The sequence below is a fragment of the Crocuta crocuta genome, unplaced genomic scaffold, assembly GCF_008692635.1.
Source record: "Crocuta crocuta isolate KB4526 unplaced genomic scaffold, BGI_CrCroc_1.0 scaffold234, whole genome shotgun sequence".
Classification (NCBI taxonomy): Eukaryota; Metazoa; Chordata; class Mammalia; order Carnivora; family Hyaenidae; genus Crocuta; species Crocuta crocuta.
This window is the reverse complement of record NW_027529647.1, coordinates 1,393,972-1,420,517: the sequence shown is the minus strand read 5'-3', so window position 1 is coordinate 1,420,517 and position 26,546 is coordinate 1,393,972. Positions and strand designations below refer to the sequence as shown.

Below are 26,546 nucleotides of genomic sequence, written 5' to 3'. Positions count from 1 at the left end.
CAACCAACTGAGCCACCCAGGCACTCCGATACTATACTACTCTTTATGTTTAGGAGAGATATCTACACACACACACACACACACACCTCTCTATGCACAAATCATCCCAAACAGGATAAATAAGAAATGGTTGTCTTTGGTGAGAAAATGTGGGAGAATCAAAGGTCAAAATTTAAGGGAGATCAACTTTTCAGTTCTTATGCTAGCATTAGCCCTTTTTTTTTTTTTTGGTGGTTCATTGTTAACTGTGTACATGATTACTTTCTAGAAACGAAATTTTTAACAAAGCCTTTGACCCAGTAAACCTCACTTTCCAGAATCTATCCCATGATGCATGTGGACATACCTACACAAAAAGATACATTCACTGCAGCTGTGTTTGTACTAATGAAAAACCATAAACAATCCAAATGTTCATCATCAGAAGAGTAGATCAATAAATCATGGTGCATCATAGATGGAATATTTTGTTATCAATAGGAAAACAGAAACCTGTGTGCTCTGACAAGGAAAGGTAAGCAGGGTATGTACTGTTTGTAGTTTGGTTCCATTTCTTACGAACAAAAAGTATGTGTTAAACATATCTGTATAGAAGTCATTATCTGTAAGAAATGAGGCTGCTCTATTAATTGAATTATTTTATAGGAAAAAAACTTTTAAGTGTTTTATTTATTTTTGGGAGAGAGAGAGAGGGGGGCAGAGAGAGAGGAAGACGGGATCCCAAATGGGCTCCATGCTGACAGCACGGAGCCCGATGCAGGCTTGAACTCGTGAACTTCGAGATCATGACCCAAGCCTAAGTCAGACACTTAACCAACTGAGACAAGCAGGGAATTTGTGTTTCCTTTGTTAATGATCATTTTTAAAACAAAACTATCTTGTAAAAATTTCTTTTCCTCCATATACATTTAAAAATCTTATGTGGGGGATGCCTGGATGGCTCAGTCAGTTAACTGTCTGATTGTGGCTCAGGTCATGAACTCATGGTTCATGGGTTCAGGCCCGCATCAGGCATCAGGCTCTGTGCTGACAGCTCAGAGCCTGGAGCCTGCTTTGGATTCTGTGTCTCCCAATCTCTCCCTTGCCCCTCCCCTGCACGCTTGGTCTCTTTTTCAAAAATAATAGATAAAAGCATTAAAAATTTTTACAAATCTTATTTGGCTTAAAATGTACTTGTCGCTTGCTCTTCCTATTTGTCCATCACTATTCTTTGTTCTACCCAAAGGCATGACAGCCTTCCAGAAAACACCAGTCCCAGTCCTTCCTTCACCATCATCCTCTTGGGGAGGCTGATCCTACAGGGCACAGAGAGGGCTCTCTCCACAACACCGACATGGCTTCCTTTCCACACAACGAACACTCGCTAAGTGCTGTCTGAAAGAACACTCTGCACAAGGGAATGAAAACTCTGGGCAGCCAGAGGAGCATGGAATAACATAGACTGACCAACAAAGCCCAGACTACAGGAAACCTACCAGAACTAATAAACAACCAGATTCTTCAACAAATGAATTGTAAGGATCCTAGAGATTATCAGATTCTTAAGAGCTACATCAACTGAATTTAAGTTGTTCAGACTTTAAGGGAAAAAAACCCTATAAAAACAAATTATGACACATGAGACCAGTGGAAATCTGACTTATCTATATCTAGTAGACCTCGACGATGTGAAGAAATCATTCATGTATTTACATGTGAGACTGGCACTGTGTTCGGGTATACCAAGTCCAACTTTCAGGAAAAAGCATGATCAATGGCTCACTAAGTGTGATTGAGGAGCCCAGATGCCTTCTCTGGGGGAGGGGATCTTGATGTCAAAACTACTTTCATAAAATATGAAGACATTATTGCCTTTTTTATCTCATTCTCTCACAAAAACATACAGGCATGTTCCAGAAGTTCTGTGACATGTGATACCACTGTGCTTAAAGGCTAATGGAATGTGTGCTTGGTATCCAAAATTCTGTTTCAGTATTTCACGTGGCAAATATTGACAGATATAATGCACATTTTAAAGAAACCTTAAGGCTCTCAACAGTGGCTAAGGTTATCCAGGGCCAAAAAGTTTGGAAACCCTTGCATTAAACTATTTTGCAGAGGACTTAAATTCTCCAAAATAAAAAAATTTTTGTAACCTCATGGGGTGGCATGGAGTGATGGGTGAACTGGGACAGAGCAAATATCAAAGCGCCCATGAGCCGTAAGCCCACAGAAATTTCTTCTCAACCAGTCTCTAGAACGCAGGTGTCTTCTGCAAATGCCAGGGAAAACTAAAATTGAACTTCACATTCCCCTTCAACAACAATTTCAAACTACAGAAATGCAATTTTAATGTTTGGAATTACAAGTGACTGTTGAGCAGTGCAAGAGTCTGAAGCCCTGACCCCCACCCAGTTGTAAATCAGCATAAAAATTTGGACCTCCTAAAAACTTAACTACTAACAGCCTACTACTGACCGGAAGCCTTGCCAATAACATAAACAGTTGTTTAACACATACTTTGTATGTTATATATATGTATTATGTACTGTTTTCTTACAATAAAGCTGAGGAAAGAAAATAGTATTAACAAAATCATAAGGAAAACACATTTACAGTATTGTATTTATGAAAAAAAAAACACCCACATATAGACTCACATAGTTCAAACCTGTGTTATTCAAGGGTTCAACTGTACTTCGTTTTTATTTCCCAGTTAAAAAAAACCAAAACTCTTCTTACCTAAGACAGTCCTCAGGCTTCCTATGCATCTCCTAACACCCCCATGAGCCTTGTGGGGAGACTGTGTGCTACTCTTACTTCTCCTTTTCCTTTATTTGGACTAATCAAATCCAAGCAACAGCCCGAGGATTCTACTGTTCTAGAATTTGCAGTTTCAAATACTGCCTGAAACAGGTGCTCCAGTGGACGCCGCTGAGGAGCCTTCGTCCCGGGGTCTCTGCGGGGTCGGCTCCCTCACTGAGAATCAGCCAGCTCCCCTCTTTGCCAGGCCCCTCCTGTCTCCCTGACTTCTCCCTTNGGCTCGGGAGTTCTGCGCGCCGAACAAGCCCCACAGACACACTGCCGCTGGCAGCCCACGGACCCCACTCTGAGAACCATAGCTCCCGAGTCTCTCCTGCGACCCGAAGGCCCGCGCTCCACCGCCTCTTCCCTGTTACCCACGGCAGGCAGCCGGCCAGCCCGGAACACAGCTTCTTTGCTGGTAAAATGGGGACTGTGACAAGAGATACTTTGCCTGGCGACTGTCAAAAAGAAAGGATATGCTGAGCGAGAACTCTGTCAGCTGGGTAAAGGCGGGATAGAGCAGCCTCCACGAGTCAGGGATGTGACAAAAAGCTGATTCCCAGCAGAAGGTGCCTCTTTCAACCATGTGGTCCTATTTGCACACATTTTCCTCAGAGGTTGAAAAGTGGCAATTAGTCCACATGCATTCCGGATGTTTTCAACTGCCTCATGTGCAGGCTATGTATGCTACTGCTGGCTTCTTTAACCATCCCACCTTACTATATTTTATTTTAGTTTATTTTTTTAGAATTTTACTTTAGAAAGAGAGCATGCATGAGTGGGGGAGGGGACAGAGGCAAAGAGAGAGAGACAGAATCCCAAGTAGGCCCCACACTAAACACAGAGCTTGATGAGGGGCTTGATCCCACAACCCTGGGATCATGCCCTAAGCTAAAATCAAGAGTTGGACATTCAGCTGACTGAGCCACCACGCGTCCCAAGAGTTCCCACTTTAAGGTCAGGGGCAGAGACCTTTCTCTGGGCTCCAGACACCAGCTCTCCCTCCTCCACTCTGAGGGCCAGAGGGAAAGACTGAAGGAGGTAGGAACATGCCGTTGCTGCCCTGCGTCACCGCGCGTTACCTGCTGGGAAGGAGAAGCTCCCCGCCCCCAGGAGTAGGAAGCATTCAGAGCACTCCAGCTCACTTACCTTAGTCATGCCTCCCGCCTGCGCCGTGTTCATTCCTGCGTGACTGGCCATTTGCGGTGAGACCTGCGTCAAGGTCTCGGCCAGCACACTGCTCGAGGCCCCCTGCATGGCGGGCGCGGGGTACGGCATCCCGGCTCCCCTTCCTCTGCCGGCCGCCCCAAGAGAGCCATTCATGACTTGCGCCTGTCCTTGCTGGGCCTGGTTCATTAAACTATGGCCAGAGTTACTATTGAGGAGGGCAGGGTGGGTCTGGTTAAAGTTAGCATTCATGCAGATCCCAGGTCCCGTCTGCGACGTGGCAGGGCTGCTGGTCACCAGCCCCACTTGCTTTTGTGCTTGCGGATTCAGTGCTTGGGAAGCAGGGGGAGTGGGCCCAGAGGTGCTGGCTGCCTGTTTGGGCAGGCTGGGGGCTGAAGAATCTCCCTGGTTCAGAGGGCTCTTGCCCATGGCACCCAGGCTGGCCATGTTCGCACTGTTCGGCTGCCCTTGAGCCTGGCCACCGAGGCCTTGCTGCACGGGGCTGTTGGCGCTAACATTTCCTATTCCTGGGTTGATACTAGAGCCGCTGCCTCCACGCAGAAGCTCCGACAGTTGTTTATGTTTGGAAGCAGCATCTGGAACAAGGTTCCCACTGTTTATAAGGCCTAATTCTCCTCCATTGGGGATCAGCTCATCAGGAAGATCATTTTCCAAGTCAAACAATGATCCAAAATCTAGAAATTAAACAGAAATGGAAATGAGAAACTAAGCAACCATAAGAGCTTTCCAAATGTCATTATGTCACTATGACCTTAACCCGAAGGAGCACTGCACCAGAACACTAGCATGTCTTAAGAGTAATGTCAAAATGATCTGAAACTTCACTTGGGAAAATAAAACAAGGAAGACTATTCTTCAAATTCTAAAGGAGGAGAAGTTAAACAGAGATGAGAGGAGAGGGAGCCCTACTAGATTTTATCATATATTCTAATCAAATCGTGTGGCATGAGGAGAAACGTAGATACATAAATGAAAGGAAATCAATGGGGAGTTAAACCTTCATCAAATTATGTTAAAATGCTCTGAAGAATGTACGTGTGTAAAAAAGTAAATGGGCATCAGGTTAGATGAATCTGGGGAAATTAAACTCTAACCTTAAGTGATCACATAGTTAAAAAGTAAATTATTGAAGAAAAACAAAAACAAAACTCTAGCCTAAAGAGAAAATGAGAGTTCTCTCAGTTGAAGCTACAGAAAATAAAGACATACAAAGGAACTAGGAACTGTCACAAGGAAAAGAAAACAACTTGACAACTACTTGTCTGACGTGAGGGGGTTCTGGGCAGCACACGGACCCCCGGGTGTGCACACACAGATTTCCTGGCCCCTCTCAAAGTATCATTTCTCTACCGTGTGGCCTCTGCGTCATCTCCAGTCCCTCACCAACCATGCCTCCTTCACCCTGCAGCCACGTGGCCACGTGCACACTCACAGAGGACAAGGTGCGTAGGATACAACATGAGTGCACACACCATGGGGAGGTGGCCCAGCTCATGGGTAGATCCGAGGCCCTGACTGCCTGCTTGTGAGCCCAGCTCTGCTTCTAGTTCTTCACATACCAGCTGAGTTCCCTCGACTTTCCATGCCTCAGTTTCCTCCATCTGGAAATGGGGGGGGGGGAGTTAAAATGGCCCTCAACTTCACAGGGTTTCATGGAGACTACATGAATTAATAAACATAAAGTACTCCAACCAACTGTGCCTGTGGGGATACGAGTTCCATCAGTATTAGCCGTTATTATTACTGTTCCACAATAACAGAAGGTCTAATAAATTATTATAGAATATTATAAAACACTACGTACCTATTAAAATGGTTACAAAGACAGTAAAAATGCAGGAAAATGTGCACATTATGTAAAAACGTGCAAATGACTTTGTATGCAAAAGGTCACATCAGGGAAGATTAGAACTGATGTACATGCACGTGGGCAGTGGCTGGAAAGCAACAGGCCAAAAATGAAGAGTTGTACTGGTAAAAGCGGTGGGGTGATGAGTGCACGTGTGTCTTGTTCCCGCTGTTGTTTAAACAAAGCCACGCCTGCTCCCACCCCCAACTCAGAGAAGACTGTTCAGTCTTCTCCGCGGCAGCAGGACCACTGGACTTCTGACCCAGCAAGCCCGTCGCACGACTGCTCCAAGGTGCCTCTAAGGAAGGGCAACACCGTGCCGGCTGCAGGAGCAAGAGTGACTCGTGAGCCACCCACCACAAGCACCTTCTGGCAGGGACAAGATCCCAGCACAGGGAATTGAAGGCAAGTTGGCCAAGACTGTTGTGGACGAGGAGGATCTCCTTCCCTATAGTGAGGGATGCCTCCGGAAGAAATCTCCCTTCCCCTCCCCAGATTTCACCGTGGCAGGACAGGAGACACCACTCACACGCTGAGTAAGAAAAGGAGGGACTGCAGCAAAACTGCACACACGGTTCAGGAAGCCCCCTCTAAGTGGAATTATCCAGCTCTGGGCCCTCCCTGCCTTCAGATTTCTCGTTGCGTGAGAAAATGCATTTCCTATCATTTAAGCCATTCTAGCTGAAGTTTAACGAACGTAATGTGCAGCTGAAGGCATCGCGGTATCTCCGTCATGTCTACGGTTGAAGCTCACACTCCCTCATAAGGCATAGAAGGCTGTCAGGAGTGGCCCCTGACCACCCTCTGGCACCTCCTGATGGCACTACCTTCCAGCCACAACACAGCGAGCTGTCACATGCAGCAGAAATCCTTCTTCTGGCTGCAATCTCTCTCTTGGTCACGACACCCCTCCCTCTCACTCAGGTTAGACACAGTGACTCTGAAGACTTTCTTCAGGCTACCCCTGCAGAGCGGACCAGTCCCTCTTTTCAACCTCCAAAGTTCTCTGTACATTCGTGTTATGTACAGACCACCTCTAACACATACAAATTCATCCTACCCGACTAGAAGGAATCAGAAATTACTTCCAACTGTGCGTGCGCGTTTCTTCCCAAGTACTGGACCGTGCAACTCCTAAGAACACCCTTCTACAAAAACACAGCGCATTAATGAAATTCAGGAAATTTAACACTGATCCAATACTTAATATTGATTGCCCTTATTCAAATGTGACCAGTTGTCTCAATAACATCCTTCATCACATCCATTCTTCTGGTCTAAAGTCCAATTCCGGGCCTCAGTGCACCTCACTGTCATGTCTTTGTCTTTCCATCTTTCATAACCCTGACATTTTTGAAGAGGACAGGCCAGCTGTTTTGTAGAATGTCTCTCAATCTGGGGTTGCTTCCTCGAGATTACAGGACATGTAATTACGAGGAGACACAGGAGCTGATTCCTGGATACAAGAGACAGCTGAGACACTGCCACTGATGGAGACTTTTTTGCTGCCAATTACCAGCTTTCTGCATCTCAGCATGGTTTGGTGGGTTCCATGCCATAGTGCTTATGGCACCGTGTTGTCCTGAATTCGGAGATTCACTAAAGTCTCCGTATACAAAGAACACATTAAAAAAAAACAAACACACATGAAATTCAGTAAAAAGAAAACAAAATAACTCTCCAACATAACTAGTGTTTTTGTTGTTTTTGTTGCCTTCCAGACTTTGGCCCCACACAAACACACACACACACACACACACACACACACACATATTTTTATTCAATATTCTTTATTTTTTTAAGATTTTATTTTTAAGTAATTTCTACATAGACCAAATGTGGGGCTCAAATCACAACCCCAAGATCAAGAGTCTCAGGCCTTACTGACTGAGCGAGCCAGGCACTCGTACTCAGTATTCTTAAAAAACAAACCAAAAAACCCCAACAAACCAGTGTGTGTGTGTTTTAATGCAATGCTCCTTAACGTATGAGCATGAAAATGAACTACATGTAAACCAGCAAGTAGGAACCATGATGACAGAGATCAAGTTTCCTTTCTATTTCTCAGGGAGGGGATTAAGAGTCGCTGTCAAGCACTGTAAATCATTAGAAGGAAATGAACTCCAAATATTTAATATTTAAAGTTTTGAACAACCTGCGCAAGTTCCCTGACTGGCTCTTCCAAGTGTCCGGAAGCACCTTTCCCGGGAGAAGGCGGCCAGGCCAGGACAACGGCAGGTAAGCCAGAAGGCACAGGTAAACACGGCAGTGTCAGAGTGAGGGTCCCCACTGAGGTGTGGGAGTGAGCGGCGAGGAAGGAAAAGGGACACCAGAAGTCCACCTCATGGCTCAGCGGGCCAGCCCTGGGTCCCTGAGCTAGCTGCTCCATGTCCGTGTCTCACTTCCCTCAACTGTGAAACAGGGACGACGTCCCAGGGTTACGAGATGAAAGCTGGCACAGGGCACTTGGCACCACACAGGCTGGTTTTCTTATTCTACCTTGCACAAAAACTTTAAAATACTTTACCTTTAAAGTTTCACCTACCATCCTGCCACTCTCAAATTTACCAGTTTTGGGAGTTTTTTCAATGGCTTACTGTAGCCCTACTCCAAAAGCACACACAACTCTGAAGGTGTCACAGGAAAGCGTGTCTCGGGCTCCCTTTCAGTTTGTACTGGTCTGGCACGTTTTGCCCACCTTGACCACTTTTCTCATCTTATTTCAGTCCAAACGCATTTCCCAGCTGTTCGGCTGTAGAAGGAGTCGACTATTCTACCTATGTCCTGACCTACCGTCCAAACACGTATGAGCATGCATATACCCAAATATACAAGGAGTCTCTTTTTAAGAAGACAGCTTGCATAGGGCCCTCCATACTCACAATACCACCCTTCTTCTCACCGTTACTGTCACCATGTTCCCTATTCTCCAGTATGAAAAACTGATAACGGAGAGTGAAGAAGGAAAGCCAGGATATTGCAACATACGCAGTTTTGCTTTCTACACACCAAAGTGTCCCAACACACAGGTTGGGCAATACCAATCTGAATCACCGGAAGTTCCTAAGATTCAAGATTGAGCATTGTTAACTTCCAATCGCAGGTTAGGTTCCTTTCTCTCCACCAAGTTACTGGGGAACCCAGGAGAGAGCAGAGCTGAGGCTGAATGAGATTTATGGGACCCTACTTTCTAGGGGCTCACTTCTGGCAGGAGACTTCTCTGTCACACGGCAAACACAGTCTTGTCATCTTCCACAGCCAACAGGAATTTTCTCTTTGGGGCTCTTCAGATGCCAACCCAGAGTCCGTCCCTTTCATTAAGGTGGTGTGAGAGAAAGGTAGCTATAGGCTTCCCAGTCTCTGTCACACTCCTACAAGGCTGGGGCACCCACAGCATGGAAGGTCATCCGGCATGGTTCCAAGGGACATTTCACTGCTAGACTGCTCAGAGAAAGCCTGCTCTAGGAAACAATCCCCTCCAAACACTGAAAGCCAAGGCATCCTACACATGTTCTAAGATCCATTCTTATCCATCATTATCAGAGGTCAGTACTTCACCTTAAGCAAGTAAAGAAGTACCATCAGGTACCCTGAAAAAAGCTCTTCATTTTACAAATCGAATACCAGGTAAGTGGCTGAATCCATCTGTCCAGCCTGTAACATTTGAAAACAGTTTTGTCTGAAAAGAGTCTGTTCAAATGCAGCTGAGCAAATCATCCACAAAACACATCCTTCCTTGGGTTTTCTAAAGTCTCCTCTTTCTGTCATAACACCTTATTTTCTTCCTTTGGCAACTGGGGACCCAAATTCTCTGACAGAAGTGATTTTTCTTTTCGAATGTACACAATCTAGTTGATCAAATCTTGTACTGGCCAGAAGTAGGAACTCTTCTATATTCTGCAGGCATGAGTGAGTCTTAAAAGCATTACTATCAACTCCCAGTTAAAACCCACAAGGCTTTAATGACCAAGACAGAGGGACTGTGTCTACTCAGTGCCTCGCATAAGATGCTTCTGAGTATCAGGCTCACTCAGCTACAAACACCTTCATGCTGAAGGCATGACTGAATCACAAAGAGTGTCCAAGTTACAGGATACACAGTATCAATTTTAACACCTGCCTTGTGTAGCCAAAGATACAAAGTGTTAATCTTAACATTTATTACTACTTTCATAAAACAGAAACAAAGAGAACAAAACTCAATACTGTATTCTCTTCACATGCTTCCCCTTTCTGCAGCCTCTTTATCCTGCAGGGGACCAATCGGGTCACTTCTCTCTCCGGCTCCACCTCCGCATCCATGGCCCTCCATCCTATGGCTGATGTAAAGATTAAATGGTGTTAACACAGAATAGGAGATGTTAGCTTGAGAAAAAAACGAAGAGTGAGAGTTGAGATGCTGTTTCACGCTCATGTCTCTCTACTCTCAAGCATGCAACTCCCCGCCCACAGACACCTTGTCTTCCCCACCCACACCCGTGTCTCTCTGCAGCCCTTACTCTGTGAAAAAGGTCTGCTTTTGTTTTTCTTTCCATAATCTTTACATGCTCTTCAGCATTACTCGTACTAGAACTGACTATTCAAATGCTTCTCTTAAATCTTAAGCACGCTAAGCGCTTTTATGCGTCAACCCTGGAAATTTTTACAAAAAGAATGTTTAATTCCTGAGTCAAAACCGGATACAAAAATTAATCCAAAAGGGCGATGCATTCTGAAAAAGCTCACATCTAAAGAAGAGGAATCGACACTTTCTAAAGAAGAGGTATAAACACTTTTACAGGCTTCTAATTCTTAGATGATCTGGAGGCCATCCGAGACCTCCGTGGTGCGTGTAGTACTACATTACAGTTAGACGCTCACAACAGGAGCCACGGCCCGGAGCAGGGAGAAGAGCGTCCAGCCAGGTCTTGACTCAGGCCTGTCCTGCCACTGACTCCTACTGCACTTCCTTCCGTGTGCTTCCTTGGCCCTAGAATGGAAATGAAGACAGTACCTGCCTCTAGGGTCATCGATGAAAGGATGAAATTGTACAATGTGGATACACCACTCAGCCTGGCGTGCAATAAGCGTCCAATCAATATTAGTCACTGTCTGTCAGGGCACCATCTTCCGAGGTCGCCATGAGGATCGAACGACACGTGCACATCAAGGGCCTGGCACCGGGTTTCTGCTCACCAACAGTCACCTCTCTATGGTAAAGCCCCAACAATGTGTGACACTTCTAGTAGAACTAAAGCCTACTCTGCTTTGAAAATTCATGGGATTGTGCAAATAATGGGACAACTCTTCAACAACAGAGAATGAAAGTATTTTTAAAAGAAAAAAAAGAACACCTCTTTATTAGCATTTAGGCCATTGCAAATAATTTTATCTAGGCATTTAAAGACATTCCCGAAAGACATTTTTTTTTCACAATGACTATTAGGAAATAATTAAATTCCTTCTAAAATTTTCTGTGATTCAAGCTTTTTATGCAGACACACCACCCACTAATTAGCACAGAATAATGAGGTTTTACTTCATTCTCAACAGTGATCTTATACTGAACAAAGAGTCCTGCCCCTCCTCAGAATCACCACCCGCTCACAAGCCAATGCGGACTTGGCTGGGGAATCGGCCTCCCAGCCTTCCCACTGGGACCGCGTCCTCAGTCTCGGGACTTCACTCCACGCGGGGCTAACTGGGCTTGAGACTTGAATAAAAGTCTGCCCTCCCAGAGGATTATAATCTAACTGAGGGAGACAGGCCATGGACACCACGTCACAAACTGAAACTGTTAACACACAAATGTCGGATTTTAAGGAGCAAGTGGAGTAAGGGAATGAACGAAGCAAGAAAGGCTTCAAATGGGAGGCAAACTCTGAGCAGATCTTTAGAAGGAAAAACCGTTGAGAAAGGGACACTGCAAATGGGCAGGGGTGGAAGAAGGGAGCTGAGGAGACAGAACAAGATGGCCACTTTGCTTGGGGGGGGGTTCAATTCCAGCATGACAGGGGTCCCTCTGCNACTGCAAATGGGCAGGGGTGGAAGAAGGGAGCTGAGGAGACAGAACACGATGGCCACTTTGCTTGGGGGGGGTTCAATTCCAGCATGACAGGGGTCCCTCTGTAGGTGTGTGCATGTGACGCAGGAGGGATGGACCCACTAGAACGCTTTAATGAAGACTGTCCTTCTGGGGAAGACCCACTGGTAATGTCCATTTAAATAATTGCTCATCAGGGGCGCCTGGGTGGCTCAGTCGATTAAGCATCTGACTTCAGTGCAGGTCATGATTTCACCGTTTGTGAGTTCAAGCCCCGTGGCGGGCTCTGTGCTGACAGCTCAGAGCCTGGAGAGTGCTTTGGATTCTGTGTCTCCCTCTCTCTGCTCCTCCCCTGCTCACGCTCTTTCTCTTTTAAAAATAAACAGTTAAAAGGAAGGAAGGAAGAATGGAAGGAAGGAAGGAAGGAATCTTGTTTCACTGAATGTTTGCTGTTTACCCTCCACTTAAAGAACCCAAGACAGTCGTGACTGAGAGTCCTGTCACGCTGGACTTTAAGCACCAGAGTCCTGGAATGGCAGCCAGCCTCCTGTCCTCGCTAGATGAACTTACAAGCTCCATGGAAGTGCCATGCCCAGATGGCTAGGGCAATTTTAAGCTTCCTAAAAGTGGTGTATGTGCCGTCCCCCTGAAGGGTGGAGACTTTCAAGCCTTCCTAAGACAGAGGCGGGACAGAAGATGCTGTCACAGCAGCAAGCCACCACCAGACCAACCATAATTCAGTCAGCAGACTCTCAACGGTAACCAGATGGTTTGGAGCAGAGGCAGGAGAAAGGGGCTCACTGTTCTCCACCACCATGGCTGAGAGGAGCACCCAGAGCCAGGGGGGCGCTGTCGCCAGCTGTGTACCCACTCTGCAACTCAATTAAAAGTCTGGGGGGTGGGGGCGCGCCTGGGTGGCTCATTTGAATGTCTAACTCAATTTCGGCTCAGGTCATGATCACAGGGTCATGGAATCAAGCCCTGTGTCAGGCTCCACACTGAGCATGGAGCCTGCTTAAGATTCTCCCTCTCTCTCTTTCTTTCTCTCTCTCTCCCTCCCTCCCTCCCTCTGTCCCTCTCCCCCACTCATGTTCTCTTTCTAAAAAAGAGAAAAAAAGAAAAGTCCTGGAGGAGGGGGAATGTGGGGGGCTGTACTAGGATCCAACCTCTGTATAAGCAAGCCTAGACTGCAGGTGCCAGGCTTCCTCATACGACCTGGCTACAGCATGCGTAACAAGCAAGGGACTTCCAGAGACCAGTGCCCTGGCCCAAATGCTGGGAGCTGTAGCTGGCAGGCAGCAACACCAAGTCAGGAGAAAGGGGGAAAGACCGTTGTCTGGACTTGGAGGGGTCAGTGTAGGACATAAAAGTGTGTGGGCTACAAGAGTGCCCGTAACAGGAAATGAATACGTGAAGTCCAACAAGTATACCAGCATCCAGGCAACAGATAACATTCAGCACTCAAATGAGCCATCAGGCCATGACAAGACATGGAGGAACCTTCAATGCATATTACTAAGTAGGAGCCAATCTGAAAAGGCAACATACTACATGGTTCCAACTGTAGGACATTCTGGAAAAGGCAAAAACTATGGAGACCTATTAAAAGATGAGTAGTTGGGGGTGGGGGGAGAGACAAACAGGTGGAACCCAGGGGGGTTTCAGGGTAGTGAAAATACTCTGTATGATACTATAATGAGGAAAACATGTCAAGGTACGTTTGTCCAAACACAAAGAATGTAAAATACTGGGGCATCTGGGTGGCTCAGTCAATTAAGCATCTGACCTTGGCTCAGGTCATGATCTCTAGATTCATGGGTTCCAGGCCTGCGTCAGCCTCTGTGCTGACAGCTCAGATTCTGTGTCTCCCCTTTTCTCTGCCCCTCTTCTACTTGCACTCTGTCTCTCTCAAAACTAAATGAACATTAAAAAAATTTTCAATACAAAGTTTTAAAAAATAAAAAACAGAATGTACAACACCAAGCGTGAACCCTTGAGTAAAGGGATTGTGATGCGTCATGTAGGTTCATCAACTGTAACAAATACACTCTAGCGGGGGTGCTGGTAATGGGGAGGCTGTGCGTGTGGGGGCACGGCATTATATGGGAAATGTCTGCACCCTCCCCTCAATTCTGCTGTTAACCTGAAACTGTTCTTTTAAAAAAGTTGCAAAGGGAAAAAAAACACACCATAAAATTATAGATGAATTACAAGTGACTGAGAAGTACGAATGATGAAGAATCAAAAGCTGAAGAAATGACCTGAGTGTTCATCAACTAGACTATATTAATAAATAACATACATAAAGTATCCAGTGATGTCTATGCTGCATCTAAGTGTGCTGCTTTTCAGGCTTTAAGAATCCACCAACATACAAGCTCCTGAAGGACAATTTGATGATACAATGAAAATTACTAATGCACATCCCTTTTAACCATTGATTCCTTTTTAGGAATCTGTTTTATAGATACATACATAACCGCAGGACTGTTCATTAAAGCACTGTTTGAGGGGGAACAAGATTGGAAATAAACTAAGTGTCCATGGTGGGGGAGGCAGATTAAATCAACTATGGCCCATCTCATACAAAGGATACTAGCAGCTATTGAGAGGGAAAAGGAAGCTCTCCACAGGCTGCTACCTGCAGCTCTGCAGCGACGTGTGCAGTCCGCTACCTGTACTGGAAGGTAAGTGAAGAAGGAACGGCAGAAAGGGGGCGAGGAAACTGAGAACAGTGTCTGCTTGAAGAGAGAAACCCTGGAGGAGAGCACAACCTACTCACAGCAGTTACCTGGGCACTAGGTAGAGGGAGGGAGGCTTTCACCCTACAGCTGTGTGTCCTCTCATGTGAATGAACCATTCGTTTAAGTAATTAAGGAAATTGATGTTTGTAAGGCAGCCCCTGGGGTGTCCAGGCCCCGGTGATCAGCTGGTAACACCTGGACCACTTCCAGCTGGAGCGTCTGCAGTTTGAAGATGAAATCTGAAATGGTCCAGTATTAGTTTAAAATATTTTAGTGTTCACATGAGCTTAAGAGGCAGAAGAAAAAGCACCTTAAAGAAGGACTTTGCAAAAACTATTTTTTTTCCCTAAAGGAATGTGACAATCTCCATATAACATTTTGTTACCCAATGTAATGGTTAAGACAAATGTTGCTCACGTTGGGAAAGCTGACATTATTTTAAAATAGTCAAAGAAACATCAGGTGGTTGTCAGGTCCTGCAGCTTCCAGCACATCCGTGAAGAAACCTCTAATTGAAAGATTCTGTTAAAATCAGAGCTTGTGACAAAGGAAGTGATGACTGGACATCACTCTGAAACCACCACATCTTCTTACCCTTGGCCGGCACCTCTAAGTTAATTTGCACTTGTTCAAGTCACTCGTGTTAGAGGTCCAAGGTTCTGCAACTGAATTAACCAAAACTCCACTTCTCACCATTTAATAGATCCTTCTAACAACAAACACTAAAGATGTTTTGCTTTGGATGTGATTTACTCTTTCGCCAGTTATGTGATGAAAGTACTATGTTTATGAATTTTTTTTTTTTTAGCATAAAGAAGACTATAGAGTGCAAAGCAGGGAACTCCCTCCCCAAATCATCTTCAGTTCCCCATCCCCAAGAAAAACAATTTCTAGAGATTTCATTCTGGAAGTCTATGTACACACACTTTTTACTCCTAAAAAGGATCTAGTTATTATGTATGTTTTCCATCCTTTCTTGTTTAATAACTCTCAGACTTCTTTTTGAAGGGAAATCACTTTCCTTCCCCAAACCCTCCACGGCAGGGGACTCAGCCACTCCTCCTGAAGGACCTTTCAGTTACGTTAGTGTTTTGCGATCTCGAGGTTAATTAACTCAATGAAGAGGTCTAGAGTGAATGTGAATATTCTTAGGAGTCCTACCAAACAAGAGACTGATTTTTACTGTATCCGCCTGGTGTACAAGTAGGTTGTTAAGCTCAAGATATATGTATATCGTCAACTAATTAGGCGGGTAATAAAAACCACAGGTTTTGGGAATCCTTTCCAGAAAATAGGGTAACTATAAACCAGGTGTGAACTGGCAGCATGATGGGACGTGCAACACGGCAACAGTAACAAGATCTCTGTCTTCAGGTGATATGAAATTCATTTTTACTAAACTTCAGTTAAAAGTTTTTACTTTAATTGAAGTTTAAGCTTCAATTCTCTTTTGTGGTATGGTGAAAACTCTAAATCGTTTTGTGTTAAGTACAGCACCAAAATATTTTACCATAAAAAAAAAGGATTTTTAGAATGAAGCCTGCTCTTCACGTATCAGTACTCCCAGCAGCTGAGGTGCTCATCAGTCCAGGCCGCTTATGTGGAGCAGCGCGAGCTGTACCACGAACAGGGGCGAGCAAGAGGCAGCGTGTGCTCCCACCTGCACAGTGTGCTCCCAAATGGCCCAGAAGGTTTGGGGGTTCCAGAAGCAGGAGAGGGAGGTCCCCCTAAATCCTCTTTTGTGCCATTTCCAACTTTGAGCCTTATGAATATGCTACCCAGACTCTCAAAACAATTTTTTAAAAAAACTTTTTAAAGGATATTATGCTTATGCAAAAATTTCCTAACATCTTAAATAAGTACATGAATTCTGATTCATGGGGCTTTTCCTCTCACAAACAGGGCTGTGGGGAGCGAAGGTAGTTCAGCTCTCCCTGCAGACAGGAACGTGAATGGAAAAACACACCCTGGGAAAAGCTGATCTAGATTTCTAGATAACAAATCACAGTCGCTTCCTCCAATTACCCTGGACGCAATGGATTACTAAAATTTTGTACTGTTTTTCATACCCTAAAAGGATGATCCGGACTCCCTGGTCTGACACCAGAGGCTCTCTACAACCTTACCTTGGCTTCAGGTACCCAGACCAACAGCCCACCCCCCACCGCCACAGTGGTCCTTCCAGAAGTTTCTCTGCCAGCCCGGCCCCAAAGCCTCCCGTCCTCGCAAAGCTGATCAGAGTGTGCGATGAGACAGGCACCGGCAGGCCTGCTGGACCGCCTGCGCGCACCACCAGTGCTCTGGACCAGAGGATGGGACCACCGCTCTGTGGCAGCACCCCAGCCTCGCAGCACCCCACACGCAAGAAGCACGTATCACTGATCTCAATTACCTAAGCAGGTAAATCTTTGAGTGAAGCGAGGTGGTACAGCTGAGCCTGGCCCAGGCCCACCTGACAGGCAGCACAGGGCCACCCCAGCAGTCTCCACCTCTCAGAAGCAAGCCCACATGCCCTCTAAATGGTAAGTATAAACCAAAAATAAAACTGGCTTTTGCAAAAGCTGATGTTACACACTCAGGAGTTTGGAACATGCTTCCAGACCTTCACAATGGCTAACTTATGCTGTTCCCTACATCTGGAATGGTACTCTCCACCCCCACCTCTTACTCATCTTCAGGTCTCTGTGCTAATGTCACCTCCCCCAGAAGGCCTTCCAAGACCTCTCAGAACAGACAGTCCTGCGCCTCCCTCTTGCATGGGACCACCATGCGGGACCCCACCCCCACCCCAGCACTCCGTTACACCTGACTAAAGCAGCCTCCCATGAAGGCAGACACTGGGCTGGTGTCACATTGTATCTCCAGGGCTGACACCATGGTGTAGTATTTTCTAAATGAGTAAAACACCCTAAATCTAAAGCAACAAACACGTGTTTTGTAATTTTTTTAATGTTTTATTTGTTTCCTAGAGAGAGAGAGAGACAGCATGAGCAGGGAGAGTCAGAGAAAGAGGGAGACACAGAATCTGAAGCAGGCTCCAGGCTCTGAGCTAGCTGCAAGCACAGAGCCCAACGCGGGGCTTGAACCCACGAACCGTGAGATCATGACCTGAGCCGAAGTCAGACGCTTAACCAACTGAGCCACCTAGGCGCCCCAACAAATATTTCTGAAAGTATCTTTAAAAGATGGTGCATTTGAAGGAACTTAAGTACCTTCCAGAAATCCAGGAACAAATGCAAGAAGTATGAGTCCTCAGGGCTGTGTGGTACAACACAGTAGCCACATGAGGCTGTGCACATTTACATTAATTAAAATTAAATTTGAAATTTAGTTCCCGAATCACATTAGTAACAATTTACTCAATAGCCACAAGCTGCCAGTGACTCCAGCAGTGGGCAGCGCGGCTACAGAACGTGTGACCATCATCACAGAAAGTTCTAGTGGACGCTCCTCACTTAAGAGGCGGTCATGAATGAGAACACAGACATTTCAAACAGTGGGAATGGCCAAATCTACTCTCTTACTGTTGGGGAGAAATCAGTTTTTCCTTATACTTTCAGAGACTGAGAAAATCACCAGTGCAAGCTAAAATAGCCAATTATCTCCCAATAATTCAAATGACTCTTTCACAGATGTTTAAAGAGAAGTTCAACCCTGGGCAGACTGTACTCTTCAAACAAAACCCAATCCCATTATGAGTAAGAGGCACAACAAAAACAGCATAGAAAATCTACCAATACTTCAGGACTTTCTGTCATTTTCAATGAAAGTTATTTACTAAATAAAATCTAAGATTTAATCTGAAGACACAAACTTGAAAAAAAAGCTCTTTGTCCACCATGGAACAATTTTTACTAGCAAAACCCACAAATCACCACACCCCAAATATCTAGGAGAGTGAAAAATAGTAAACTGGATCCAGTTCTGGGTCAGACTGCTTACCTGGATCACCCCAATCCCCACTGGCTCCAGATGAAGGACGTGTCTAACGCTTTCCCATACAATTCAACACCAGTAACAGCTGCGGCAACCTGCTCGAGACACCAGGAAGCAGAGCTGCCCAACATACAAAACTGATCAAAGTGAAAACAGAAAACTCCGGGGGGAGAAAATCCCTTTTCCAGTGGGGATCTCCACCCCCCACTCCAAGCTCAAATGTAAAGTCACTAGCCCACAGAGCTGATAAGCTGGGATCTGAGATTCTGTCCACGCTGAGCGGAGGCCCCGGGCTCCTTCGTTACTACCCTGCTGCCCGCCTCCCAGTATAAAAAGGTCTGACATTTCCTTCAACTCTGAGTCATGGTTAGAAGGTTCTACTTTTAATCAGGTGACAAATACTCAAAATATTTTAATCCAAAGGAATTGGGTCAAGCTTTTATAGCCCATAATTGTCAAAGCAAACCCTAATTATTTGACAGATTTCTATAGTTCTGAGTGTCATCATTCAGTTTGTAATCAGATATCAAATTCTCCTTTATTTAAATACTGCACAAGTCTCCCATAACAAATAGTTTATTTTTCTGGTTACTTCATGGGTTACTTGAACTACAAAGTAACATGTAGAAGTGGTACAGTTGTGATTTTTAAAAGTCCAAAATATTTGGGGGAGAGCGCAAACAGAAGCCTTTCAATTATAAAAAAAATGAGCTTTACAACGGAATCGTACAAGCCCACTAAACAGCTTACAACGATTAAGAAACTACTACTGTGTATGATAAGGCACAGGTGTATGAGAAAGACTGGCAAGTTAAGAGATATTCAAACAGCAGCAGATGGGACGCCTAAAAACAGGAAAGTCAGATAAAATCAAGTGAAACTGTTTTCACCATTGGATTTTACTATTCTTAGCCATAGTTCCACTAAACATTCCTTTGATTAATGGAAATAAAACTCAGGAGAAACTGTCACACGGGATGAAATTCCTATCTGTCCAAGGGGAAGGTTTAAAAAGAAAGAATTCAGAGCTCAGAAACAGCCCTGCTTCCCCAATTTAGAACCAGAACCACCCTGAAGGCAGTTCTTCAGAGGAATTAACAGTCACCCCTTATACTGTCTAAAATCCTGACGGAGAGGTGCCTAGGTGGCTCAGTCGGTTAAGCGTCTGACTTCGGCTCAGGTCATGATCTTGCAGTTTGTGGTTTCAAGCCCTGCATCAGGCTCTGGGCTAACAGCTAGCTCAGAGCCTGGAGCCTGTCTTCGGATTCTGTGTCTCCCTCTCTTTCTGATCCTCTCCTGCTCACGCTCTCTCTCTCAAAAATAAATAAAACATAAAAATAAAATTTTAATAAATAAATAAAGTGAAATCCTGAGGGAGAAAAGGAGCCGCTTCTGCTTGGGTGAGTCCCTTCTGTGCACCCACTGCCTGCGTCTGAAGGGCTCTCCTGCAAATCGGAGGGACTCGCAGCTGGTCAAGTCCAGGCTGGAGCTGGGCAACCTCTGCTCCGCTCCCACGGGCCCGCACTCCCGCTTGGTCCCAGCGTTCCCAACAGCGGATTTCAGCCACCACATAAAGTAGATGTGCAAAAGCCCCCCAACGGGCACTGACTGTCCCAAGGGCTTAGATTTCATCATCAATGATGTGCCATGATGTGAGAATGTTCCCCAAAGCCAAGTTTAAGACTGAACTGGGCAAATGGGCACTGTGGCGTCCCCTCCCCAGTCAATGCAGGCCGTGGACGACCATGCCAGCCCGGAGGAGCCCACTCAGCAAGCGTGGGATGGCACTGCTAAGGGGGGATGCACCACCAGGCAAAGGCCTCAGCACGTGCTGCAGAACAGCAGGCACACATGCTGAAAACCAGAGCGCATGGCTGGGAATTTGAGCGCTTAAGAGAGACTGTCTGGGACAACCAGAGGACTTTAATGCGAGCCATGGGCTGCAGACCATGCAGGCCATGCACGATGACACTCACAGAGATGAAGCTGCTGTGAGTGGCCAGAGTGCTTTTCCAACACTGCAGAAGGCACGCACGCCGTCAGGCTTCCCTCGCCCTGGCTCTGCGGGGGAGGCCCAGGGGGCACCCGGCTACGGGAGCGGAAGGCCCACCAGCTACTCCCGGTGTGTGCTTCCCTTGGCCAAGCACCTTGCCCATTCCCAGGATCTGTCTCAGGTGCCACCCCCACCTTCTGCACACAGAGGCCTTCAGTGAACCACAGGCAAATACATGAAGTGCTATTCAGATTGCGCAGACTCACGCAGTTTGGCAGTTGATAGCATTTTATATTCTTTTCTGAAGTTTTGCCTCCAAGTCTTATTTTGTCAACACAGTTCTAAGCTATTGAGAGCCACTGATCAGAATTGTTTGTATACTGCTACTGCCTAACGGTACGTCAGACTGAACTGCTGTTACATACATAGTAAAGAAACACCATCACATATTCATCTGCTGCTTAAACGGTCCATTAAATAGGCTTCAAATGAGTTAAGAATTTTCAGAACACACCACACCACCTAGTCTTTGAAATTTTAAAATTTCATGGTCCTCCTGTTTCTATTAAATACACATATATATAATTGGGGGCGCCTGGGTGGCTCAGTCAGTTGAGCATCCAACTTTGGCTCAGGTCATGATCTCACGGTTTGTGAGTTCGAGCCCTATATCGGATTTGCTATCAGCCTGCCAGCACAGAGCCTGCTTTGGATCCTCTGTCTCTCACTCCTTGCCTCTCCCTCTCCCTCTCTCAAAAACTAAATAAAACAGTATATATATACACACACACACACATACACACACATATATACACACACACATATATATACACACATACATACATACATATACAGGGGTGTCTAGGTGGCTCAGTCAGTTGAGTGTCCGACTTCCGCTCAGGTCATGATCTTGTGATCGGTGGGTTTGAGCCCCATGTCAGGCTCTGTGCTGACAGCTCAGAGCTTGGAGCCTGCTTCAGATTCTGTGTCTCCCTCTCTCTCTCTGCCCCTCCCCACCCGACTTGTGCGCTCTTTCTGAAAAAAAAATTTTTTTTAATTAAAAAAATAAGTATATAGACATACATATAATTGAAAACGGAGACAAAAACCATTACTCTTGACTACAGAATTCTCACCTATATCCTCACTGAGTGTGTTACATGACAGATCTGCCTGCTCGTGAGCCTGCAAGGATGCATGCACGTGGCTACTGTCACTTCCAGATCCATCGGCAAACAGGTTGCTGGTCTAGTGAGAGGAGCACTTTCGGTAAGCCAGACTACAGGGCACATCCACTTTTCAGAAGAGAAAATCGAGGATACTCAGAGCATTAATCCCACATTCCATCAGGGTCCCACACTGTGATCCAAGGGCCAAATCCCTGGCAAATCCCTGGCTCTAACAAATGTTACTACTTTTACTGACACACAGCCACACCCATGAGTGTACGTTCTATCGGGGGCGGTCTTCACGCTGAAATGGCAGTGCTGAGTGGCCATCACAGAGACCATATGTCACGCAAAGCCGAAAGTACGATCTCTGGCCCTTCGCAGAAAGTCTGTGGATCCCTGTATTCCATAAGAAAGCTTGGGAATGGTGCAAACTACAGCCCCGCTCTCCAAGGCTCAGAGCCTGGCAGCAGCTAAGGCTCTGGGAAGGTCTGGAGTAAAGCTCCTCAGCTATTCTCAGTCTCTTAGGAGCACAAAACCTTTCCAGAGAAACACTTCTTTGCATGCCTTCTGATTTCTGGAAATATACTCGAAACGTTGGCTTTGACGGAAGATGGACGAGGTGGTGTCCCGACTACCGTCACCCAAGAATTAAAGTGGATTAAAATCAGTTCTGCTCATCTTCAACCGCTCACAATAAGGTACATTTCATCCTTACCAGAAAAGGCATACTTCGGCAAAATCGCTTTTAACTCTTTAGTTCTCAAATACGCTAAGTAAAAATACGAAGTCAGCACTTGTGCAGCCCCCAGTGATCACACGGCCGCAGTGACACAAGTTACAAGTCATAAAAACACAGCCTCCAATGGAGCCGCTGTCCCTTTACAAGTTGTTTCCACAAGGTTTAAGAGTTAGAGGCTCACACTCGAATGTCAAGCAGGAGTGGCTGTCCGCTGTCTGAGTCGGCTGCACTGGGAGGCAGCCGGGGCAGGGTTCCTACTTACCCGTCACCCCTGAGCAACTTTGACGGAGCACCGTTCTGGCCCCTCAGTTATCCAAAAGTCCTCACTTTCCTAACACGTGTACAAATAAGCAAAGTTGAAACCTCCACAGAAGCTTGCACTTTCTATTTAGACAGAACTCAAGCAGAGGGGAGAGGGAGCCCCTGCCCTGTGCCCCCAGGGGGAAGAAGACACCCTGCTTCCCCCTAGAGCTGGTGGCACCCCTCCCCCACAGATCCGCACCTGCTGGAGGTACCTACTCCACCTTGCCACGTACTACGAGCTCCTGAATCCATGATTCGAGCGAATTTCATGTTTATGGACATAGGTTTACAAAATGAATAGACCCAACTATGTAGTTGAACCACCCAGGTTTGGTTCTGGCTTCGCCCTTCGTGTTGTTACTGTGGGCAGATCACCTCCCTCAGTCTGGTTCCTTACCTAGAAGCAGCAGTGCCGGCTCACAGGATGCTGCGAAGACCAGGCTGAGGGGAGGGGGGTTAAAGCACTGGAAGTAAAGCGCTACATATACATAAAAGATCAGCATTTTGTTGTAAAAGGCACTTTGGTGGGTGACTGTATTTACCCCATACTTTCTTTAAATACAGTTTCCTTTGCATTTAAAGGGATTCACATCATAAAGTGTAACACAACTACTTACGAACACTTCAACAGCACAGAATGAAATAGATCGGTTTTCAATTTTCGGAAGACAGTCTTAAAAAACTTTCAACTAACTAAACAGTCTATTTGTTGTATGTAAATCTGGCTTCAATAAAGCTGACAAAAAAAAAAAAGTCTACTACTTGCCTGGATATTTATTTCTCCTTCACTGTTAAATCACAAATCCCTGCTGTTGAAACACACTAATAACGCTGTTCTAATCAGGACATATTAAATAAAGAAGTTTCCAAAACACACAGCTAACTACACACTGGAAACATACAACCCTACCTCTTATGATGGGCGCCAAGTAAAGGGAAGACTACATTTGTGAGAAAGCGTTGGAGGCTTCAGCTACAACATCTCAGAACGTTAAGCCCAGGGCCTCTCCAGCGCTGAGGTCTGGGGGAGGTCAGCAGCGCGATATTTTTCCTTCTTCCTCTTGCTACCTTCCTTTGGGGCACCGGCTCGAGTTCCGCATCCTCTGCGTACACTCCACAGGAGCCTTCCCGGACCTCCTCAGCCTTCTGAGACCCCCTGCCTGTCATCAGTGGCAACGACACCGAACAGAGATGTCGCCTTACCTCACTGGCACGCTTCCCGCACACCCTCGGTCCCCTGCTAGACTGCGCCCTGCAGGGAGCACCCCGGCGGGTAAGCTCCCCAGTGCCAGCCCCTCAGACTCACGCAATGGGCACTGACGGTTCCCCAGGCCAGTCCCCACAGACAGGTGACGCTTCAAGGCAGTGCCAATCACTCTCGTTTCTCAGGCCACCCAGGCCTCCTCCTGCTGCTCCCAAGCCCTCAGCTCTTCCCAAGCAAAGAGCTCCCCTCACTCACATTTTATCACAGACACAGGAAACACCTTGCTGCGCCTGGCCCAACTTGCATCCCCTCACTGAGACCAGGTTGAGTCTCTTACTTTCCCATCTAACCCAATGCCTTTACTCCTTTGACTGTACATAATGGAATTCCTTTGGTCCATTATTTGCTTAATATATATTCTTAAGACGTCTGTCTCAGATTAGGAGTTATAGGAGACAAGGCTGTACCTCGTTTAATGTGCTCGGTGATGATCCCTTCCTTGGCCCCCACGCTAACAGACTCTTGCACGATAACGTGAGGTGATGAATGTATAACCAAGGGAACTCGACATTAAGTACGATCATGAACTTTAGTCTTTAAGTGATTTAAATCAGAGCTTTCAAAAACTTTTTTTGTTCCACATTCGGAAAAGAGCGAGCCCTTATGCCTTAGCAGGATCAACGGGGCGGGGGGAATCTTGGCCAACTGGCCAAGAGGGAAAAATCATTTCTGATAAACTTTGTCGTGATCTAGCAGCACATCAAGCAAATATATGATCATCCAGTAACAGAACTACCCCAAAAGGCCGTTCTTTGGGCTCCATCTTGGAAACCGCTGAATGTATGTAGTTGGACAAGCCTTTCTGTGAAGTCTTGTGTTAGTAATTTATGCCTTGATAGAAAACAAAATTGGCAATAACCTCATTCAACAAGAGAAAAGCTGCAAAGCCATTCAAAAAGTTCCCAGTTTCAAAAAGCAAGCTTCAAAGTTGAACTTGCCTGGCATAATCTATCTTTCATACTGTTAAAGACTTTTTACTAAAACATAGCAAGATTAATGAAGCAAAATCTGTTCTGCAGTAAAACGCTGTTCCCACATTTCTGACTTCAGAGTTGATCTGACAAAATAACTCTTATCAACTCTTTTATCAATTAACAGAAAAGTATTATTAGTGACTTTCAGGTCCTAAGAAACTTATCTACTCCCCGCCCCCAACCTCGTTTAACAAATTTATTTAAACCAGACAAGAATCGGGGAGCCTGGGTGGCTCAGGCGGTTAAGTGTCCGACTTCGGCTCAGGTCATGATCTCAGGGTTCGTGGGTTCGAGCCCCACATCAGGTTCTGTGCTGACAGCTAGCTCAGAGCCTGGAGCCTGCTTCGGATTCTGTAACTCCCTCTCTCTCTGACCCTCCCCTGCTCACGCTGTCTCTCTCTTTCTCTCTCAGAAATAAATAAAACATTAAAAAAATTTTTTTGAAAAAATTAAAAAAGAAAACTAGACAAGAATCTCCTTACAGTGGATTTTTTTATAATTGATTCTTTCACTCCTACAGTAATATTCTAGGAACTGTATTAAAACTGAAGCCACAAAATTCAAGTTTTGTTTCAACAGTAGAACAAGACTTTTTAAACCATTAGTAGAAATATGCCGGTGGCCACAGAAACGTTTGCACAAGCAGAGCAGCTGTGTCTACGGCAAATCCGAAGGCATTGCTGCAGCAGTATAATTCAATTTGGACCCATTCATTATAAACTGATTTTCAGATGCTGCTACTCCGAGACCCTACTGGAGAAATGCGGGTGCTGCTAGAGACAGAATTGTTCACAGCGGCGCAGAAGTTTTTATTGCAAAGGAAAGGCTCTGAAAGAGGAAATACAACTCGATCATAACGCTACCATGAACCATCCCAGAAGAGCCCAGAATTATTAAATGAATAAAAACTAAAATATTTTCTTAGGCAACTGATTGATGGGATGACCTCACAAAGTTTTCAGGGACTATTTCAAAAAATGCTTTATTGAACATTCTGGCAAAAAAAAAAAAAGTTTTTTTTCTGGAAAAACTGCGATTCCGACATTCCTAACATAATTTTCTATACGTCTACACTGTAAAAGCCACACCGGCTCAAATGGAGATTCTAGCACAAGAGGATCTGCTATTTAACTTTATTTTCAGGTTATACCTCTGAAATTAAACACACCACAGCAACTCTGAGGACGTCCCGCTACCGAAGTTTGGGGCGGGGGAAACGTTACGACTTAAGCGATCTAACAACGAGAGTTTTCAAGAGAACTACTAAACGTTTTCCCAAGGAGCACATTCCAAGAAACTTCTAAGTCCTAACTCCCGGGCTGGCTGCCGCCGCTACGACAGCGCTGCGCACCGCGCTGCTAGTTCAGAAAACACTCTGGGTGCCCCCCTGCGTTGCACTTTTTCCTTCCTACCCATGCATCGTACCCTCCTGCTGTCACCGCTCCAGGCAGCCCCGCGTGTGCCGACGCGCGGGGAGGGGCGTGGAATCCCCACGAAGACCACCCGCACGCTCCGCTTTACTTCTCCTCCGCCCAAGTACCGCTCGCCTTCGGCGCGCGGCGGGCGTCCCCAACTCCC

The 26,546-nt window shown here is 45.8% G+C and overlaps 1 protein-coding gene across 1 annotated transcript in view; it reads right to left on the bottom strand.

The window, feature by feature from the left end:
* The window catches only part of CREBBP (CREB binding lysine acetyltransferase), a 160,734-nt gene that overhangs the window by 88,357 nt on the left and 45,831 nt on the right, over nt 1-26,546 (bottom strand). Inside the window, exon 4 of the mRNA XM_077762759.1 lies at nt 3,934-4,646. Coding sequence (XP_077618885.1) covers nt 3,934-4,646 — 713 coding nt within the window. The remainder of the gene's footprint in view (nt 1-3,933; nt 4,647-26,546) is intronic.